General features: G+C 39.8%; 1 protein-coding gene across 3 annotated transcripts in view; it reads right to left on the bottom strand.

The window, feature by feature from the left end:
• Positions 1–1277: 1277 nt before the first annotated feature.
• Klf8 (KLF transcription factor 8) overlaps positions 1278–23758 on the bottom strand; it is a 197221-nt gene continuing 174740 nt past the window's right edge. For all 3 annotated transcript variants that reach the window (XM_090327262.1, XM_090327260.1, XM_090327261.1), the window contains exons 4-6: positions 19814–19925; positions 18987–19126; positions 1278–8830 (exon numbers count right to left, since the gene is read on the bottom strand). In XM_090327262.1, the coding sequence (XP_090183388.1) occupies positions 8649–8830; positions 18987–19126; positions 19814–19925 (434 nt within the window). In that variant the 3' untranslated portion in view covers positions 1278–8648. The remainder of the gene's footprint in view (positions 8831–18986; positions 19127–19813; positions 19926–23758) is intronic.

Here is a 23758-nt window from a genome sequence, read left to right as displayed (position 1 = left end):
AATATAACGTGATGACTATCATATGAATCAATCCAAACTCAGAAATCAAAAAAAAATAAAATAAAATCTTTATTTGAGCCAGGTGCCAGTGGCACATGCTTATAATCCTAGCTACTCAGGAGACTGAGATCTTAGGGTCACAGTTCATAATCAGCCCAGGTAGAAAAGTCATGAAATTTTTGTCTTCTATTAACCACCAAAAAAGGAGGAAGTAGAGCTCTGGCTGAAGTGGGAGAATGCTTACCTTGAGCAAAAATGCTCAGGGACAGCATTCAGGCCTGGAGTTCAAACCATAAGACCAGCATACACATACACAAAAACATACTTATTTCAGCTCTTAGAAATTTCAACTTATGAAACTTTTGGCAAGTCCAGGGCTTGACCTCAGGGCCTGAGCACTGTCCTTGGACTTTCTCAAGGCTAGAGCTCTACCACTTGAGCCTCAGCACCACTTCTGGCTTTTTTCTATGTATGTGGTACTGAGGAATTGAACCCAGGTCTTCATGCATGCTAGGCAAGCACTCTTCCACTAGGCTAAATTCACGGCCCTGATTTTTTTTGCCAGTCCTGGGGCTTGAACTCAGGGCCTGAACACTATCCTTGGTCTTTCCTCAAGGCTAGAGCTCTACCACTTGAGCCACAGCATCACTTCTGGGTTTTTCTATATATGTGATATCGAGGAATTGAACCTGGGTCTTTGTGCATGCTAGGCAAGCACTCTATCACTAGGCCAAACTCCCGGCCCAAGGGAACTTTATTTTGAAGAAGGTAGGAATTGCAACATATAGAAGACTAGAGGTAGGCTACATGACTAAAAATAAAAAAGGATGAACTGTACACACCAAATGGAAATTTCCATAAAACAAGAGGTTAATAACCTCTTGTTATGCAGTTGGAGTCACTGTCACTATGTAATTTTTCAGGAATTCCAGATAGCTAGGGTCAAAGGATGAAAGAGACCAAAGTTCACTTTCCTAGGCAATAGCTTGACTTGGGCAGAAATCCTTCTTTCTTAATGGCCTCCCAATTCCATTGTGAAAAATTTTATTCAAGATGGGATGTCAGAGGATCATGCCTGTACTCCTAGCTACTCTAGAGGCTGACATCTGATTACAGTTCAAAATCAGCCTAGGCAGGAAAGTACATGAGACCCTTATCTCCCTCAAATAGCCAGATGTGGAGCTGTGCTTGAAGTGATAGTATCATCCTTGAATGAAAAAGCCAAGTGAGAGTGCAAGGTTCTGTGTTCAAGCCCCAGGTACCAGCATTAGCACACACACACACACACACACACACACACACACACACACAACTTTTTCTTTCACAAAAGAAAAGAGCAGGGTGCTGGTGGCTCACATTTGTAATTTTAGCTATTCATGAGGCTGAGATAAGAGGGTTGAAGTTCCGAGCCAGCCTGAGCAAGACAGTCTGTGAGACTCTTACCTCCAATTAATCACCAAAAAGCTAGAAGTGGAGCTAGCCTTGAGCAAAATAGCTCAGGTCTGTGCCCAGGCCCTGCGTCCAGGCCTCAGAACCAGCAGAGAAATAAAGAAATGAGTAATTAATATTACTGGAAAAGTTCATAAACTCTGAGTTTGTTTTTATTATTTATAGGGGAAAATCTCATTCTGACAGTCCCAGAACAGCCACTTTTCAATTTGTCCTTTCAGCCCTTGGATTCAAATCTCCTTCAGGAAATGTCTCTCTACTTTTCTCCATGGTTTTTGTTCTGAAAGACAAAGTTTCAGATGAGACATCTTCCTACACCTCCATGCAATATTCGTATTTTATTGAGATGCCTTTGAATTTTAAAGCTGTCCTCATACCCTCCTCTCCCTCTTTCCTAAGGGGAAAAAATAACTGAGCAGGGAAATCTAGCCACCTGAGTCTAAGTCCTTCAAATTCTTGTGGGATCCTTTACAGGAAATACACAAAAGGAGTATACAGTCCCCATTCACAGACATGGTTGCATATATTACCAAGAATGGGAATGACTTCATATTTTAGACAGTGTAATCATTGTGTTGAAGATAGCATGGTTTCCTTTACTGTCCTGTAAAACGAACTCCATGACAATATCATCCAGTGGGAGAAAGAAAAATCAGCAAGTTTGTGCAGTGTTAAAAGAAGCACAATTGACAAACTGAACATAGTATCCATAGTTTCTAAAATTTATATTTTTTAAAAATTGCCAGTCCTGGGGCTTGAACTCAGGGCTTGAATGCTGTCCTTGGGCTTTCCTCAAGGCTAGCGCTCTACCACTTGAGCCACAGCACCATTTCTGGCTTTTTCTATGTGTGTGGTACTGAGAAAGTGAACCCAAGTCTTCGTGCACATTAGGTAAGCACTCTACTACTAGGCCAAACTCAAGGCCCCCGTAAAGTATTTTTTTTATTAAGAAAACAAAGTACAAGATTACTTAGTACCTGAGCACACACCTTGCCAGTATGGCACAATGGGAGAATCCCACTGAGCTAGAACAGAGTAAAGTTGAAGTAGCCGTACTAACAGATACAATTGTTGACTATCTGCAGGTGCACGACAGTCTCATATGTAATGATTGTTCAAAAGCCACACCTCTGGAGCAAAAAAAAAATAGTATAAAATCAAGTCAATGGTGCTACTCTAATCCACTAAAATAATGAGGCACAGCCATGAGTGTTAGAGACTAAAGCTGAATGTAGTGTTTAATAATTTCTTTAAACAATGACAAAAATCCAATACATCCTTTCACTGCAGGCTCCTTTCCCCAACACACACAAAAAAAGAGAGTCAGATTCTAGTACTGCTCTCCACTGTGCCCTCCTGTCAAAAAAATCGAGATGAACACCACTAGAAACTCTCTTCACCCTTTTTTTTTATTCAGGAATACCAAGGAAAACATCACTGCATACAACATAGTAATAATGTTCAACACAGCTACTTGAACTGACTCTAGGAGGACATCTACTGGAAGGAAAGGAAATTTCAACTTTTAACAAAAATAAGATCTCTTCCCTTGCCCTCTAACCCACTAGAAAGGGAGATAGATGAAAAGTTATACCAGTGATTGAAAAACAAAGAAATACCCAGCCACTGATATACATTCCCTCCTCTTCCAGTCCACTCCCAACCCAACGACCCCACCCCACTTTCCTCCTACCTTTACTGTTTAAAGTACAATAAGAGGAGGAGAAACTTGGGAAAATGAACTGGTTAAAGACTAATGGGCTTTGAGAAATTGCCTTTGTGCTTCTGAAACGGTGATATGTAATGCAGTCCAAGTAGAATGAGAAGGGGAAATAGAACTTTAAAACTATGGAGTCTTGTGACTCTTCTTTAGTTCCCTCTCCAGATGGAGAGTTTCTGCTACTTTCACAGCATTTCTTCCACCTACCAATAAACTTTCCCTTACTTAAAAAATCTGTGGAGTTTGCCTATTTTTTCTTTTTCTCTACTTTCTTAATATGTTTCAAGTCTGGAAGAGATAATTCTATTTAGTAACAAAGAGAATGTAGGGAACATGAGAATAAGAAATAATATTGCCACTCTTCAATTATCTTAATTCTTTTTGTAGAGTAAATACAGGGTACATATAGGTACTATAATGATCATCATAGTAATGATTATAATACTTTCTTGTTTACTGAGAGATCACTCATCATTTTTGAGAACATCCATTAATAAGAAGCCTCACAACACTCCTGTGAGGTAGATATTTGGATTCCCCATTTCGCAGATGGGTTAACAGAGGCACAGAGAGGTGATCTGACTTGCCCAAGGTCAACCATGTAAGAGAATGGGGAAAATATGGAAGAGAGGTAACTAAGGGCACCACTCTTGTTGCCAGACATCCATATTTAGCAGTGGGGGGAAGAATAGATAGTGCTAAGTGTTCCGTTAAATTGGACACACCCAGTGTCATTTATGTCCATCTCTTCATAGTACCTCAAATAGGAATTAGCACACTATGAAACATCACTAGTTCCCTTGGCTTACTCAATGTTGCTTAAATTGCCAATGATTTGGTTTATATATGAGAAACCATTTTAGATACTGGATAGACTCAGATTCTTAATATTGAGATCACGGACATCTCTAAATCCAGAATTCAGTAGAGCACTTTTCTTCAAAGAGCTGTTCAAATGGTTTTGTTTTAAAGAAAGAAACATTACTATCATATTCATAAGCACCAGGTTGTAGTTGATAGTTATTTCCCATGTGTATACAGGTTAACAAGATACTGTTACATATATTTATATATACTGAAATTGAACAATGAAGTCAGTAGATGGCAGAAATTAGATGGGAGCCTTGTTTCTCACTGTTAGAATGGGAGATAACACAGACAGGTACGGGGAAGCCACTAGACTGATGTGTGCAGTAATGGATCAGGAACAAAGAAATCAATATGAACTCATGTATAGTTAATAAGGATATGGATGATTAACACAGAGACATATTTATAGCAGTGTGTATATACCAAAGTTGGTATACACACGTTTCCTTACTCTGACAGATAAGGAGGCCTTGAAGCAACAATACCTCAGCAGCAACAAGCATACCTAGTGCCCAGATCTTGATTTCAAATACACCTCTCCAGAGAAAGGAACCAAGACTCACTGAAGAACTGGCTGATTATAGGAATGCACCAAAGAATTCAAACAAAAAGAAAAACAAGAGGAGCCTAGAACAACTGCAATGCCAAAAATGAAAGACAGGCTTAAAAAAAATAATGATGGGACATGTCAAAGGACTTTGGGAGTCAACTCAGTAGAGTTCCCAGTGACCAAAGTCAGAACAATTTGAGCAACAAAACAAAATAGCAATGGAACATAACCTAAAGTGTAAAATAAATAGCCATGAGTCCATGCTGATATAAATAAAAGGATGCATAAATAAATATGTGGAAAAGAGACAAATCTCCCATGCAGAAGCATTCCAGATCATTCATACAGATTTTTTCAAGGATGCGGTATAAAACTCACCACACCATAAGTGAAGATTATGGTAATTTCCTTGCAAACAGTACAGAGATGGATGGGAGGGAAAAGATTACATGGGAGAAATAGGATAAACAGTCTCACAGCCAGTTAACCAAAGTTAACATCAAGAAGAAGAGGAAGTCATGGAAATATTATGTGATTAAAAGTAGTCTTCCCCCCCCACAAACAACATTATTCCACTCTCTTTATGAAAAAATAGAATAAATCCTAAGTATATACTTGTCAAAACTCCCAAGGTCATTAAATGCAAATCTAACAAAATGTCACAACCAAGAGGAGCCAAAGGAAATATGATTCTTAACGTAATATGGTATTCCCAAATGAGATATTGAAACAAAAAAGGACAGTGGGTAAAAACTAAGGAAATATGAATAATGTACTGACCACAGTTAACAAGAAAGTACTGATACCATTTCTGTAATTGGAACAAATTACCTTATTTATGGAAAAAAGGTTAAAAACAGAGGAAACTAGATGTAGAGTTAATAACAGAAATTTAGATGTGTACTATCTTCACAATTTTTTCTGTAAATTGGATAATGTTCCAAAATTGAAGCTATCTCCAAAGATAAGTTCCGAGCCCGCTGTGATAGTACACACCTGTCATCACAGTACTTGGGAGGCCGAGGGTTGGTTGATTGGAAATTTGAGGACAGCCTGGGCTATATAGTGAGACCCTGTTTCAATACTTTTTTTAAACAAAAGTAATATAAGAAGTTCCTATCAGAACTCTTCTCCACAGCACACTCCACCTAATCTATCCAACCATGTCATAGTCCTCTTAGTTGTTTTTTTTTAATTTTACAATCATTGTCAAGAATAGTTATGCTCAAATGTCAATCATTTCCAGATAGAGGAATTCCTTTGCAATCAATTCCTAGATTATTATCAATTCTTATATCAAATAAGGTCATTTCCATGTCCTAGGCAACTCTTGCACTAACAATGCTTTGCTGGTGTATGCACATCGAAGTCAACTAAACTCCAAATGCTAACCAGGAGAGAGAAAAACCATAGTTCCTTTCCACCTCGCTATCTAGCAAAGGTTTATGTGCTTTTATTGCAGTATTCTTTACTGTACTGCATCTGAATCCATGTACTCTATAAAAGTCCCTTAGTGGATCTTGTCACATTTCTTAAGGTATACATAAATAATTATAAATGTTTCAAAACCATTTTTTGCAAGAAAAGGGGCAATGAGAATAGGATTAGAATTGATTGCTTCTTAACTCAAGACAGAAAGCACTTGCAAAATCACTAATTTGCAGAAAGTTTTTTTTTTTAATAAAGGCTCAGGTGCATCAGGAAAACCAATTTTGGAATCCTGATTTGATTATTCTAATTAGTACAATAGCTGATAGTCTTTATTTATAAAATGGATCATATGACCCAATGCAAATGTTCCTGAGGTCTGAGGGGCACATGTCAGTTCTACACTCTGGGAAAGGAGTCAGGATCCAAACTGTAGAGAAATGGGTTAGCCCCTGGCTCTACTGTGAAATACTGTATTAACTACAGAATTATAAGCTTAAGTCTATGTGTGAGAGTAATCCACATTTACCAATCGGTATCATTAATTCTATAGATATTTCCAATGAATAAACTGGCCCTAGATATTAGCTAGAGCATTAAGAAATTAGTATATAGTTTGGAACTTGTACACTAAAAGTCAGGTAAAAGCCCATATCAAAATAAAAATCACAACAGTAAAAACCTACATGTCCTTTTGAAAAGTACAAGAAATCTTTAAACTTATGGAGAATTGATGGTATGGAAAAACACTGCAAATTGAAATGAGGTAAAGAAAATCTAGATATTATACAAATGTGAAACCATGTGTCTAACATTATATGTCAATAACCGCTTGGCTTATTATGCCATCAACTGTACATGACTTTTGAGTGGTTCCGAGTTTGTTGAAGTATCACATAAAATTGGACAAATATTGCAACCAATTACATAAGTTTTTCTTTAATTTGGTTTAATAATGTGATCCCTGGGAGAAGGAGTGTACAGGACTATAAGGCCTCAAGGAAACATCTGGAGAAAGAATCCGACCCGTATTTGTCTCATCTGTATAATATGAGGGACGGGTAGGACTAGACAGCGAATAGGATCCCTTTTTGATGCTAGAATACTATGATTTAGTCCGAATGGATAGTTTCAGGAGGTAGTAACCTAAAGTATTTAAGCAGAGATTGGTTGAATGTATGCCAAGGAAAAGGCGTTCAATATCAAAACAACATTTAGGAGAGAGGCTGAAGTTAATCCAATTGACACAAAGCCCCCTCCTCTTACCCTAGGAGAGGAAATATGCCATGTGGAGGTAGATCTGAGGTCTAGGGCCAAGAACATAGGGGCTTATGTCCCCCCAGAGAAAATTATGAAACAATCTGATTGGGCAACCAAATGTGTATCTTATGCAACCTGCTGTAACAGATAAAACGAAATGGCTTAGGTGTTCCTAACAGTTGTAAAACACCAAGTTGCTTTTTCTCTGTTACTTCTCACTAAAAAGCCTTTTATAACTCATTCAAAATATACTAGTGAGTGCCAATAATGCTATGGCATAAATAAAAGTCCTTTCTTTTAACCCCTTATCTCTGGGTAACATGACCTCAGTGTGTATTTCTCATCATGTAAAGATACTAAATCATTGCTTCATGTAAACAAAACAAAGGAACAGTACAGTGCAGCTCCTGAAATTACCGCCTCAACAGGCTGCCATTTGAAATGAGGTTTGTAATTGCCAGCACTTTTGATAGCCTATCCAAATGAAAGTCATCCTATTTGTTCTCAGGGTGGCCCTCTCCCTCCCCTACCCAGGTCTACTTGTTCCTGTCAGTGCCCAATTAATTTTCCTAGAACACTTTTTCTCCCTACTGATCTTTGTGTGCTTTGAATATTTGTCCAAATGTAACCTAAGAAGATGTAATTGTGCCACAAAATTTTTAATCCTAAGAGAGCAGGAGGAGAAAGACAAGAAGGTCCCTTCATCCTCTTTGATGGACTTACAAAAAAGAAACCAACAATGTCTGAAAACCAAATTGGAAGAAAACAGGATTGAATCTATAAAACCTTTCCGTTTGGTATAAGACTCTGCTTATTCACTAAGAACATGCCCTACATTTAGGACCCAATTCTCTTGTCAATTTTACCATTCAACTGCATTGTTATGCTCCCTCCATGTAGGAACATGGGGAAAAAAGTCATTTTAGGATACTACCAACTGCCTTAAGTACTGATTAAAAATATAGATATATATGGATAAAAGTTCTAGAAAACGAGAAAATTAGGGAGGGGAGGGGAAGCAGCGTATGTTTGTTCACAGCCTTGAGTTTGATTCCTGTTTTGTTGTTGTAGGAAAAATGTCTATATCAGAATAGAGGGTCTGGGGAAGGGGCAGCCATGGGTGCCGCACTGGAATTCAACCCATGCGGAGGTTGAAAAAAACTGAAGTCTGGACAATGGAGAGGTGAAGGTGGAATATGAAGAGCCAGCCCCATGGGAGACCAGACTGCTTTTCAGTCTCCTCAACCTGGCTCAGTAGGCTGCTCCAACCCCATCCCCGAGGCAAGTAGAGGTCAAAGAGGACAAACTGGTCACGATCTCAGCACCCACACAGGAGACCAGCGTAGCTCCTCTTGCGTGGCCTGTGGGCGCTCACATGGTGTCATGGCGCCGACGGTGCAGAGACAAGTGGTCGGAACGAGAAAAGCTGCGGTTGCAGTCTGTGCACCGAAACGGCTTGATGCCCGTGTGCTTGCGGAAATGACGGGTGAGCTCATCGGAGCGAGCGAACTTCCAGGAGCAGCCATCCCAGGTGCATTTATAAGGCTTCTCTCCTGAAAACAAAACGTGACAGAACAAAGGAAATCAGAGAGGCGATAGATGCCTGGCTATCAGAAACATAACAGCATTGTAATCAAAGATGAGGCAGTCATTTAAAAAAGGCATACTCTTGTTCACTTTTACAAATTGATTTTATTATGCACATTGTGATGTGTGGAAATAATGGATGCTTAATTAAATTAAGCTAATTAAATAATTAATATATGCAGATATGCAATAATGTCACATATTCATTTTTCTTGTGATGAGAACACTTTTAAAATAGACTTTTTTTGTGGGTCATGGGGCTTGAACTCTGGGTCTGGGCACTGTCCCTGAGCTCTTCAGCTCAAGGCTACCAACGTACCCCTTGAGCCACAGTGCCACTTCTGGTTTTCTGGTGGTTAATTGGAGATAAGTGTCTCACAGACTTTTAGTGCCTGGGCTGCCTTTGAACCGTGAGCCTCACATCTAAGCCTCCTGAGTACCTAGACTTACAGGCATGAAACACTGTGCCTGGAAAGTCAAAGATCAGAGGTCAGAATTTTCAGTTTTCTTCTAGGTTATATACAGGGTATGAATGCTATATGGTATGAAAGTAGTATTTTTTTAAGCAATACACATCAGCCCATGGAAAAGATGACATCCGAACAGCTAAGTTAGGTAGGATGGTACACACATGCAATCTCAGCTAGGCAAGTGCTATAGGGAAGATTGCATTCTAAGGCCAGACTAGGGAAAAATCACAAGATGCTATCCAAAAAAGTAACTACAGGCAAAACTTGGTTAAGGAGCAATCTTCAACGGGTAAATAACCTACCTAACAACCATAAGTCCAGTAACCACTAAAAAAAATAACCCTCACAAAATTTTCCATATATATGTACTTTTATGTACAAAGGCATTATAAATTTTATGTACAAAGGCATTATAAATACACTTAAATGTAATTAATCGAAGAATTACTAACAATGAGGAAAGTGAATGAAAATAGAGATGGTGAAAAAAGGACTTTTAATTTTGCATCTTTTGCACTATTTGAGGGCTTTAATACCAGGATATATATTATCTAAAAAATTAGAATAAAAAAGAAAGAAGTGATATGTACACAAATATTAATTATGGTTATAGCTGAGCTATAATTATGGTAATCATTACTTTCATTTTAGTACATTTTTTCTGTTCCTCGTCTGTTACTATGAGCAATTTTTATTTTATTATCCAGAAACAAGGAATACTGCAGACAGACACAAAATACAGAATCTATTCTGAATCTTGTTCCTTTTCCTCTTTATAAATTTTCCAGGGCATGTAATTTTTTTTGCCAGTCCTGGGCCTTGAACATAGGGCCTGGGCGCTGCCCATGGGCTTTCTCAAGGCTAGAGCTCTACCACTTGAGCCTTTCTGGCTTTTTTCTATGTATGTGGTACCGAGGAATCGAGCCCGGGTCTTTGTGCATACTAGGTGGGCACTCTACCGCTAGGATAAACTCCCAGCCCAGGGCATGTAAATTTTTGCTGCTTTAAAGTTGGTTTCTATGTACTGTTCTTAACTTACTGCTCACCACCCAAGTGTTAGCTAATTAACTGTTTAGCTTTCAGGTAAAGGATAAAAGAATTGAGTCCAACCTGACTCACAGGTTTGTACCATAACCAGGCAACTGTTTTGATGATTAAATATGCCAAACACCAATAATATCAATATTCTGAAATTGCTGTATTGGTCGCTAAGAGGAATGAGAATGGAATGAGTGTATTGAGACCAATGAAATATTATGAAATGAGAAGTAAAAGCTACTGAATGACTATTTATATGCATACACAGACACAGACACAGACACACACACACACACACACACACACACACACACACTAAAGAGAAAAGGGTAGAAGGCAATACACAAAAAAAATTGCGAAGAGTTCCCGAGAGTATAAGAGATTTTCATCTTTTCTAAACATCTCAACTGTTCTATTGCTATGGAAACATTTTGTTGTGACGTCAACAATTTCTCTTGAGAATTCTGTCTTCACTATAACCAGATGAAGAAAAATTGGCTTGTAAGCAGTGACACCCCGTGGCAATCAGGGCTTACAGCGCATCACAAAAATGACAGAAATTCAGCAGAGGCCCATCTTTCTGTTTTAAAAGCAGTTATCACTTATTAATTACATTACGGTTATTATCATTAAGCAAGTCCTTGTTTAAGACACATTTCATCACCTCCTCCAATGTTATCATTTGAAAAACAAAATGTATAGAAGAAAAAATCATTTCTTATATAAAACATACACAGTAAATATAAGATAAAGATAGTGTGACTAGACATTGAAATGGAGGCATGGGTAGGTTATACATGTGTGGAACAGAAAGCAAAAGCAGCCATTAATCGCTGGGTAGCACAAGGGTTCAGAAGGCAAATAGCGAATGGTTCATGGACTCAGGCATCCTAGAGCATTACAGAATTACTAACAGATGATCCATATTACAAAATGTAAGGGGAAAAGTTTGGATTAAAACAATGGGGGAAGGAAGGGAGGGAGGAAGACGAGGAGAGGGGAGGGGAGGGCAGTGGAGGGGACAATTTGGACATAGGCAAGAAAGGCAGTAATATACCAACTGTGATGTGGAAAATGGGAGTTGTCTGCCCTACATGAGGCTATACCAAAGATACATTAACAACGGAGAATTGGAAAACAGACTCAAAATTACTGTGTGTATGTGTGTGTGTGTGTGTGCACGTGCGTGCGCGCACGCGCACGCACCATGTGAACACACTTGTACTGGGGCTTGAACTCAGAAACTGAGACTTATCACTGGACTTTTTTGCTTAAGAATAGCACTCTACCACCTGAGGCACAGCTCCACTTCTGACGTTTGGGCGGTTAATTGGAGATAAAATAAAAGTCTCACAAACTTTCATGTGCAAGGTGGCTTCAAACTCAGATCCTCAGATCTCAGTCTCCTGAGTAGCTAGGAACAGCCACTGATGCCAGGCTTCAATTCCTGCTTCTTTCTTTTTTTTCTTTTCTTTTTTTTAGTAATTTTTTATTGTGATTAATAGAAGGGTTACATTATATTCACCAGATAGAAGGTGCATAACTTCACAAACATTCATACTCTTTCTCATGACATGGTCCCCATTTTCCTCCCACCCTCCCCGATTATCTTGATTTTCCCCCTTCCCTTCTTTTTTTTTTCTTTTACACCAGTCTTGGGGCTTGAACTCAGGGCCTGAGCACTGTCCTTTGGCTTTCTCAGGGCTAGAACTCTGCCACTTCTTGTTACACCACTTCATTAAGGTAATAGGTGCCTGTTAGCATAACAATGCAGATTTTTAAACTCAAGAGTGATTGGCCAAAGTTCTGTATTAAAACTAACCATAGCCAGGTGTGGTGGGTCACAATATTAATTTTGAGCCAGAGGGTCATTAGATTAAGCCTATATCCTATTAAATTAGAAAGTCTAGAATTGGATAAATTACTAGACACAAATAATCTACCAAACTGAAACCATGAGGATATTCAGAAACATAATCAACTAAAAGCAATGATATTGAAATAGTAATAAAGTCTCCAATCAAAATCTAACCTCGTGCCATTGGTTCACACCGGTAATCCTAGCTACTTAATGGGCGGAGACCTGAAGACTGATGTTTGAAGCTAGCCTGCACAGAAAAGACTGTAATATTCTTAGGTACAATTAACCAGCATCGAGTGAAAAAATCTATGCAAAAAGCATGAGCCACTGAGTTCAAGCCCCAGTACTGTCCCACTTTCTTCTCCCTCTCTCCCTCCCTCCCTGCCTTCCTTACTTTCTTCTACTTCTTTCCTTCCTTCCTTCTTCTCTCCCACACAATTACACACAAGCACACGTGTGTGCGCGTGCACACATGCACGCACACACACATACACAATCCAGGAGAAGACAAATTAACTGCTGATAACCAAACTTTTGAAGAAAAACAGAAACCAATGTTCCCAAAATCATTCTGTAAGACAGAAAAGTAAAGAACACTTTCAAACTTACCCTAAAAGACAATATTTTACTGACATTGAACCCTGGTAAAGGGCACAAGTAAAGGGACTCTTATAGGCAATATCCTTGATGAACACAGATTTAAATATCATATACATATTATATGTATATATATAGTTGGTCGTGTGGCTTGAACTCTGGACCTGGGTGCTGTCCCTAAGACTCTTTGTGGTCAAGTCTAGCACTATACCACTTGAGCCACAGCTCCCTTCAGTGTTTGATTGGCAAATTGGAGACTCATGGGGACTTTCCTGCTTGGGCTGGCTTTGGATCACAGTCCTCAGATCTCAGCCTTCTGAGTATCTAGGATTACAGGAGTGAGCCCTGTATTTTATTAATAAAAAAAATAATGAATTTTTATGGGGCACAAAGCCCTGGGTTTGATTCTTCAGTACCACATACACAGAAAAAGATGGAAGTGGTGCTGTGGCTCAAATGGTAGAGCGCTAGCCTTGAGAAAGCCCAAGGATAGTGATCAGGCCATGAGTTTAAGCACCAGGACTAGCAAAGAAAAAATAATGGATTTTAAAACAAACTAAATTTTAAAATATTAAAAAGTTTGGGGCTGGGAGTTTGGCCAAGTGGTAGAGGGCTTGCCTAGCATGCATGAAGACCTGGGTTCGATTTCTCGGTACCACATACATAGCAAAAAGCTGAAAGTGGTATTGAGGCTCAAGGGGTAGAGCTCTAGCCTTGAGAAAGTCCTAGGACAGGGCTCAGGCCCTGGGCTCAAGACCAGGACTGGCAAAAAGAAAAGAAAAGAAAAGGAAAGAAAAAAGAAAAGAAACCTTAACAAGAAAGTTGAATACCTGTCCAATGAAAAACTATACAACACTAAAGAAATTGAAAAACCCACTAGAAGATGGAATGATGTCCATTCCATATTCTTGGTTCTATAACATTAGTATTATGAAAACAGATATAGTTCAGAAAGCTATCTACACAGTCAATGCAATTGCCAGTAAAATTCTAAAGATATCCTTCACAGAAACAGATAAAAATCCTAAAATTCATATGTAAGCACAAAAGACTATTAGAGATAGCCAAGCAATCCTGAGCACAAAAAGCTATGTGTAGGTATCAAAACAACATGACATATAGCCAGGTTAACACAACTAGCTCAGCACTAGCAAAAACAAACAAAAAACCCTTAGAAACTTAGACATATTAAGAAATAAAATAGTTTCAAAACCTCATGTAAACCTGGCAAGGTGGCTCACGCCTGTAATCCTACCTACTCAGGAGACTGAGATCTGAGGATTGAGGTTCAAAGCCAGCCCAGGCACTAAAGAATGTGAAACTTTTCAATTAATCACTAGAAAACAAGAAGTGGGGCTTTGGCCCAGGGATAGGGCAGTAGCCTTGAGCTGGAGAGTTCAGGGACAGTGCCCAGGTCCAGAGTTCAAGCCCATGGCCCACAAAGAAAAATAAAAGCTCATGTATAAAAGGCTTTATCTACAGCTGGTGATGCCAATAAAAAGTGATGGAGCCAGGTACAGTGGCTCACGCCTGTAGTCCTAGCTACTCAGCAACCTGAGATCTAAGGATTGCAGTTCAAAGCCAGCCCACGCACAAAAGTCCGTGAGACTCTTAGCTCTACTTAACCACCAGAAAACTGGAAGTGGTGCTGTGGCTCAGAGTGCTAGCCTTGAGCTGTGAGGCTTAGGGACAGTGCCCAGGTCCAGAGTTCAAGCCCCACGACTGGGAAAAAAAAGTGATGGACTGTTGGATGCTGATTGCTCACACCTGTCATTCTCAGGAGACTGAAATCTGAGGACTGAGGTCAGAAACCAGTCTGGGCAGGAAAGAGAATGGAGATTTTTATCATCAGTTACCAAAGGAGCTGGAAATTGAGCTGTGGCCCAAGTGGTACAGAATTAGCCTTGTACAAAAAAACTCAAGGACAGTGCCAGGCCTAGGACTAGCATACATACATACATACATACACACACACACACACACACACACATCCACACACTCACATGCACACAGATGAATCATGAGAATTCTGTCCTAATCAATGAAGATGAATCTATCAATTAATTCCTACTTTGATGGCACTAATAGGCAGTAATCAAAACTAAAACACAGGGCCTGATTAAAGTAAGGTCAGGATCCAGGAATTTGGCCTAGTGGTAGAGTGCTTGCCTGGCATGTGTGAAGACCTGGGTTTGATTCCTCATTACTACATACATAGAAAAACCCGGAAGTAATGATGTGGCTCAAGTGGTAGAGTTCCAGCCTTGAAAAAGCCCAGGGACAGTGCACAGGCCTTGAGTTCAAGCCCAAGGACTGGCAATGAAAGGAAGGTAGGCCACTGGGGATGTGTCCTTGAAGAATATATACTGTCTTCGCTCCTTTCTGTTTGTCTCTCTGTGGCTCATACACTTTTCTCCAGTACATGCTTCTACACCACGATGTTCTGCGTCACCATGCAAAGGCCCAGAAACAATGAAGACAAGTGATGATGCTGCACTGAAACCTCTGAAACCATCAATGAAAAAGACATATATTGGGTCACGTTGATGAAAAGTGACTAATACAGAAAACTGGTGCCAGGCATGCGATCATGGTGACTATTCTTGATCATGTAGTTTAGGAAACTGGTTTGTGGGAAGAATTTTGAGAATTTTGGAGATATAGGATTTTTTTTAAAGAATATAATGTTGCAAGTACAGGACATTTTGTTTTGAATTGGTCTGGGCTTGAACTCTGTTCCTGGGTGTTCTTGAGCTTTTTTTTTTTAGGTCTCAGGAAAAAAACCCCTAAAAACCTTAAATAAATGCTAAAAAAATGTATAGACCGCTGAACACAGTTGGTTCACACCTGTAATCCTAGCTACAGAGGAGGCTGACTATCTATCAGATCAAAGCCAGCCCAGACAGGAAAGTCTGTGAGAGGTTTTTTTTTTGCCAGTCCTGAGCTTGAGCTCAGGGCCTGAGCACTGTCCTTGGACTTTCTCAAGGCTAGAGCTCTACCACTTGAGCCCCAGCACCATTTCTGGCTTTTTTCTATGTATGTGGTACCGAGGAATTAAACCCCGGTCTTTTTGTGCATGCTAGGCAAGCACTCTACCACTAGGCCAAACTCCTGACCCTGTGAGACTCATCTCCAATTAATTGCCAGAAAACAAGGTGGCGCTGTGGCGCTGAGCACCACTAAAAAAGATGCCAAGTATTTTGCATCTGGACAATAGGAAAGATGACTTGAAAGAGTCTCAGAAAATGGCCAGGTAACAAGTATCAAGGATGTAAAGGTATTCATTGGAAAGACTTTGCTTTGGAGAAAAGAGTTCAAGGTCACTCTAGTGCCCAAGGTAATCTAGGCAAGTATTTCCTCATGTTTACTTATTCAAACAAAGGTTTCAGGAACAGGGGTCCATGTGGGCCTAGTTAGTGCTAAACCTGGTGGCAGACTTTAGAGTCATCTAAATGGTACTCGTTTGGCTAGCGTGTGGAATGTAAATGTTACAGAGTCATGGAGATTTCCATACACATTTCCAAGAAAAGCCTAGAAGACCAGATAATATGGAAAGGTAGAATACGTAGGCAGCCCCTGAGAAGGTGATATGTGAAGCTGTGAGAGGGAAGCCAAAGAAGGAATGGACACCCCAGGAAATGAGAGATGTCAGAAACATGAAATAGCAGCCTAGGAATGCTGCATACAGTAAGCAGAACCAGGCAAAGAAAAAGGACATGTGGACTGCAGCCAGCAATAACACAGGGGCAGGACTTTCCCAGCCCTTGGCAGCTCACATCATACCACTGCAAGACTTGGATACCAGACATACAGCTTTTACAACATTTATATTGGTCCTCCTAAGTTTGAGTCTTTGCTCCCACCCCTCCCTTACAAAATGAAACTATTTACTCTGTGCCCTTGTATCTGTGCTTAATTTTTTTCACAAGGGCTCACTGCTACGATCTTGCTTGAAGTCTCACGGGAGACTTGGTAGACTGTTAAGTAATGTTAGAACTATTGAGACTTTTGAGACTGTTGGAGGTAGAGCTAATAGAGAATGCTAGATTTTAGACAGAAAATGGTCCCCAAAGTCCAGGTGTTAAGGTCACGTGTGTGACCTAGTGGTAGAGCGCTTGCCTAGTATGCACAAAGCCCTGGATTTGATTTCTCAGTACTACATACACAGAAAAAGATGGAAGTGGTGCTGTGGCTCAAGTGGTAGAGTGCTAACCTTGAGAAAGTTCAAGGCCAGTACCCAGGCCCTGAGTTCAAGCCCCAGGACTGGGAAAGAAAAAAGGTCAGGTGTTGAAGGTTAGGTCACTAGCTCATGATGCTATTAAGAGGTGAACTGAGCCAGGAACCAATGGCTCATGTCCTTAATCCGATCTAATCAAGAGGCTGAGATCTGAAGATCACAGTTCCAAGGCAGCAGGGTAGGAAAATCCAGACTCTGACCTCCATTTTGCCACTGGAAAAAAAGGCTCAATGTGGAGGTATGGCAAAATTGGTTGAGCACCAGTCTTAAGCCAGAAAGCTAAGGGATTTTGTGAGGTCCTGAATTCAAGCTCTAGTATCAGTGCAAAACAAAAAAAGTGAATTCATCAGGATGGCTCTAACCTAATTAACTGATTAGAGGAAGTGGCTCATGAGTCGGAATATTTTTTGCCAATCCTGGAGCTTGAACTCAGGACCTGGACACTGTCCTTAGGCTTTCTCAAGGTTAACACTCTACCACTTGGGCCACAGCACCGCTTTTGGCTTTTACTGTGTATGTGGTACTGAGAAATCGAACCCAGGTATCATGCATGCTAAGCTAGCACTCTACCATTAGGCCACATTTCCGGTGGGGAGTTATAGCTTTATGTATCTTTAAAGTGTGCATCTTGTCCCTGGTACCTTCTTCCTTTTCTCTCTGCCTACTATCTACCATGAGGTAAGCCACTTTGCTTTAGCAGGTGCCATCTGGCCAGTCTATTTTCTCTTGTCCTGCACAGTTCCAGGAGACAAGTTCCAATGGACTAAAATCTTTGAAACTAGGAATCCCCCCAAATCTCTCTTGCTTTAAGCTGACTTTCTCAGGTATTTATTTAGTCACAGTGACAAACACATCTACATTGCAACAATGACAGCCTTTCAAACAAATAGGGCTGAAAATCAAATGTACACATGTAGAACATGTGAACTATATCTCAGTTTCCCCTCTGGGCAAAAGATTAACTGATCACCAGTAATTGCACCTGTAATTGTAGCTCTACATGAGGCTGACAGAAAAGTTAGGGAGACTTTCATCTCTAATTAACCAACAAAAGCAAAAAGTAGAGCTGTGGCTCGAGTGGTAGAGAGCCAGCCTTGAAGAAAAAAAAGCTAAGGGATGTTACCCTGGCCCTGAGTTGAATCCCAGTTTCTTTCATTCTCTCTCTCTTCCTCCCTCCATCCTTCCCTCTCTCACACTCATGTACACAAACACACACACACACACACACACACACACACACACCAACTTGGAATGGGCCAAAGGCCTAATGAAAAGTGCACAACATTGAAGAAAACAGGGGACATACTTAAAAGATATAAGCATAAGAAATTATTTCCTTAACAGGATTCTGACAAATACAATTAAGACTATTGGGATTAGATCCAATTAAAAAGTATACATATTAGGCATAAACAATAGAATGAAGAGATGCCTACAGAATGAGACACATAGATTTGCTTTTGTGCTATGGCTTCTTTACTAGAAAGATCTGCAGGTGCACGTTAGGGACAATGACTACTCAGAAGATGCCAGACTTGATGTTTTGCCAGGACTGAACTCAGGGCCTTAGCCTGGTCCCTGAGATTCTTTTTACTCAAGGATAGTACTACTCTACTACCTGAGCCATAGAGCGACTTCTGGCTTTTTCTATTTATGTGGTGCTTAGGAATTGAATCCAGGGCTTTGTGCATGCTAGGCAGGCACTCTACCCCTAAACCATATTCCCAGTCCCTGCCACACTGATTTTAATCAAAGTTGCCCTAGGAATAAGCTATAAGATAAAAGCCATGAATGGATGATGGGGCTTGAGCTCATAAGTACAAATGTTTCAGTCCTAATTTCAAGATTTCTTCTGTTCCTAACTCAGATACTGTATGTACTTATGTGTGCATACGGAGATGGGCTAGAGATGGGCAAACCTGTATGGATTCTGCGATGAGCTTTCAGGTGAGAGCTTTTGGTGTACACTTTGTTGCATCCTGCAAAGTCACATTGGTGAATCCGTCTTCTCTTCAAGTCAAGTGATTCCTCTCCCTGCATTTGGGCCATGGTTGCTGGTCTGAGCAAAGAAAGAAAGAGAAGGCCAAAGAATGACTTTAAAATAGAAACAAAAAAAATACTTTTATACAGTGGTGCCATCTTATCCAGACTTAATTTATGCAAATTTAATGCAAGTTTCCTGAGAGAAGAAATGATCGGGATAATGCAAGCAATTCTTTCAACAAGGCTATCCTGATTAGAAAGTGAAGGGCCTTGAGAAAGCCTGGAAGGTCATGTTTCCTTGGGGAGTTGTGTTCCCAAACAGTGTGAACATGTTACATCAAGACATGTCATTTCTCCTGTGCTTCAACAAATCCATATTTTCATATTACATGATGCTAAACACAACCCAAGGACTTCCAATTCATTTCAATACTAAAGATCATACTATTATAATTTTAAAAACATAGAGCTTTAATGTATGGGAAATTCAAAGATTCTTTTAAAGGATAAATTGATGATGCACAATTATAATTGTACCGTAACCTGCACACCTGTCCACACACTCATGTCATATCTGGATTAGTTATACTGTCCTTAATTTTAATTGTCTGATAAGATCTATCTACATGCACGCATGCATGTATATGCACGCATATGCACCCACATACACTCACACATACACACACACACAAACACAATGAATGTGAGTCTGCACATGTTCACACGTATCACATAAACACAGAGACCTGAAGATAGTACTCACTCGTGGTGCAGTCCCTGCAGACTCTGTAAGGCAGAGGATCCACTCTCAATTGCACTCTCCTCACTATCACTTGGAATCTCCAGCGGAGACATAGAAGTTGGATCAACTTTCACTAAAAATAAAGAAAGGGAGTAATGTGAGTAGAATGTATGGGGTTCTGCAGTCGTTTTCAGGATTCTCACTTTGGCCTACATTGAGAAGTGAAAGCTAGAAAGGAAAATGCAGGGGGGAGAAAAGGAGAGATGAAAGAAATATATTTGTAGGAAAGACAAGAATAACATTTTTGACAGGAAAGTAAAACAGATTCTGTTGAAAGAGGAGATCAGTGGGGATGGGAGGGCTAACAAAGAGGGTAAGTAAAGTTGAATATGCATCAAATTAGTTTTGTTGCCGGGCGCAGCGGCTCACTCCTGTAATTCTAGCTACTCAGGAGGCTGAGATCTGAGGATCAAGGTTCAAAGCCAGCCTGGGCACAAAAGGACCCGAGACTCTTATCTTCAATTAACCCCTAGAAAGTGGGGAGTGGGACTTAGCTCAAGGGTAGGGCAGTAGCCTTGAGGAGAAGAGCTCAGGTACAACACCCAAGCCAAGTTCAAGTCCTATGATCTACAAAAAAAGTAGTTTTGTTTGTATGTATGAAAACAGGTAAGCACTGGTGTACTGCCTGTACTTCTAGCTACTCAGGAGGCTTAGATCTGAGGTTCAAAGCCAGCCTGGACAGGAAAGTCTATGAAACTCTTATCTACAAACCAGAAAAAAAAACCCACAGAGGTGGAACTGTGACTCAAGTGATAGAGAGACAGCCTTGAAGAAAAAAACTATCAAACAGTGTCCAGGCTCTAAGTCCAAACCCAATACTGGTACACGTACACGTACACGTACACACACACACACACACACACACACACACACACCACACATACACACACACCACACACACACACACACACACACACACACACACACACACACGTAAATGCAACTCGTTGAAATTGTTTTAAGATAGAAGGAGGAAATAAGAAATGATAAAGGTGAATGAAGCTGACTTGTAAGGATAACATTTTTTAAAGTAGGAAAACAATTTTTATTTACTAAAATGTGTACTGTTGAGGTGCTTAAATCTTGTATTATTTTTATTGTTTTCTTCAAATAGATGAAGAAAGGGATTTCAACTTAACATGTCAATTTATACATGAAATGCATCTTGATCAGTCACTGTTTGCCTCATTCTCCAGCCACTCCACACGTCTACCTTGTCCCTATTCATATCCTTAAGTCTCCTTATTCAGGAAGCTTAAATAAGCTTTGACTGGCTAGGGACTAAAAGGAAACAAGTACTTGAAGAGTTTTGACCATAGTGAATCATTCTTCATACTGAACATTCACCCTCCTCTCCACAGGAATCTTTATAACAGGGAGGACTTGTTTTACATTCATGTTTTAGTGTATGTGAATATTCAATAAGGTTTCATCTTAGTGTTGCATACATGCATACATACACACATACACACATATATACAGCTACACACAAAGCACTTAAATCAAGCAACCCTCTCATTGACTCACTTTCTTCTACCTCCACTACTCCTTTTATTCACTTTGCCATCTTTACTCACAGATGCAATTATTTTTGCCAGTCCTGGGACTTGAACTCAGGGCCTGGCCATTTTGCTTTAGCTTTCTCAAGGCTAGCACTCTTACCACTTGAGTCACAGCACCATTTGCAGCTTTTTCTGTATATGTGGTGCCAAGGAATCGAACTCAGGACTTCGTGTATGCTAACCAAACACTCTATCACTAGGCCAAACTCCTGGCTCATGATGCAATGTATTTTGGTACTGCTTACCCTCTAATGCTCTCTTTTCCTTATACCCCTAATTCCTTTAAGCAGTACCACAAATTAAGCACATGCCACATTTTCTTGATCCAGTTATCAGCTGTAAGGTATTTGTGCTGTAACCGGGTTAGCTATTGTGCATACTGCTGCAGTGAACATAGTATGTATGTACCAGGGCTCCTTCCTCTCCTCCATCCCCCTCTCCAGCTTTTGTTACTGTGTTTTGATGATGGTATTCTGACTGAAGTGTGATGAAATCTCAGTGCCATTTTGAATTGCCTTCCCTTTAGTGTCAGGAATGTTTTCTTTAGCAGTCAGGACTTTTTCCTGGTATTTTTTTTTTTGCCATGTTTACTTCTCTCAAGAAGTCTGTTTTCACTTCATTTTTTGCCTGTGTATTTTGGCCACTAATCCCTTGTCAGATGTATAGCTGGCAAAGATTTTCTTTCATCCTTGTTAGCTGGCTCTTCAGTCTGACGACTATTCCCTTTGTTGTTCAGAGGAATTTTTAGTTTGATACATCCCATTTATCAGTCCTTTCTCCCATTTGCTTATTAGTTGAAGCTCGGGAGAATACTGCCTATGCTGATATGTTCCAGTGTTTCCCTATTCATTCCTATATCACTTTCAAAGTTTCAGGTTTGTTTTAAAATCCTTGATCCACTTTTAATTTATAATTAAAAGAGCAATAGACAGGCATGTAGATTCAGTCTTCTGCACGTAGACGTTCCAACTTCCCAACACCATTTGTTGAAGAGGCTGTATGTTTTCCAACACATCTTTGGCTCCATTGTCAAATATTAGGTGGGTGTACATTTATACATTTATTTATGGGTCTTATAGTCTGTTCATTGGTCTTTGCGTCTATTTTTGTACCAGTACCCTGCTGTTTTTTTTGTTTTTTTTTTTTTTATTTACTATGACTCTATAGTATAATTCAAAGTCTGGAATTGTGTTATGTCTAGCACTGCTCTTTTTGCTAGCGTCTTTGGCTATGGAGTTTATGCTTCCTTACAAATTGACAGTTAAGTTATCTATTTCTGTGAAAAACGACATTGAGCTTTTGATGGGGATTGGGCTGAATCTCTGGATGGCTTTTAGTACTACAGTCATTTTCGTATTGATTCTGCCCACTCCATGAGCATTGACATCTATCTTTTGATGTCTTCTTCAATTTCCACCTTCAAATTCTTATCGTTTTCACTGTAAAGGTCTTTTACGTCTTTGGCTAAATGTATTCCTAGTCATATTTTTGACATTATGTTGTGAATAGAGTTAGTCTCCTGAATTCTTTCTCAGTTTATTCATTGTAGGGATACAAAAAAGCTGTTGAATTTTTTATGTTCACTTTCTTTTTTTGCTTCAATGCTAAAACTGCTTATCAACTCTAGGAGCTTGGGAGCCTTTTAGTTATAGGATCATATCATCTGAAAATAGGAATGATTTGATTTCTTCCTTCCTTGATCCCTTTTATTTTTCTCCTGTTTTATTGTTCTGGCTAGAACTTTGGCCTAGATCCTCCTAGTAAATTATAGGCCTGTGTCACTCAGCTCATTCTACATTTTTTTCTGTGGTAGAAGATATGAACTCAGGGGCCTCTCCCTTGCTAGAAAAGTGATCTGTCACTTAATTCACACTCTTAGTCCCTCATATTTTTGCTTTATTTTTAAAAAACTAAAATATTATGGAAGTGGTGCTGTGGCTCAAGTGGTAGAGCGCTAGCCTGGAGCTGAAGAGCTTGGGGACAATGCCTAGGCCCAGAGTTCAAGCCCCATGACCACCACCAACAAAAAAAAAACAAAAATATTTTTCTCAAGGCCAGCTTTGGATCATAATCCTCATACCCACAAGCTTTCTCATTGGTAGAATTATAGATCTGTACCACTATACCCCATATTTGTTGAGACTAGATTTCCCTAACATTTCACCCTGGCTGGCTTGGAATTGCAACCTTTCTACTCTCTGCCTCCTGAGTAATTTTGATTGCAGGCATGAGCCACCTACCCTTTCACATTAAGAGGGTACGATTTTTTTAAGTGCTTATGTAGATTACTATTAAAGCAAGAAAAACTGGAGGGAACAAAAAGTCAGAAGATAGGATGACTCAG

Source organism: Megascapheus bottae, chromosome X, assembly GCF_031878675.1.
Source record: "Megascapheus bottae isolate mThoBot1 chromosome X, mThoBot2.hap1, whole genome shotgun sequence".
NCBI classification, from domain to species: domain Eukaryota; kingdom Metazoa; phylum Chordata; class Mammalia; order Rodentia; family Geomyidae; genus Megascapheus; species Megascapheus bottae.
The sequence above is the reverse complement of the archived record's forward strand: the minus strand, read 5'-3'. Positions and strand labels throughout refer to the sequence as shown.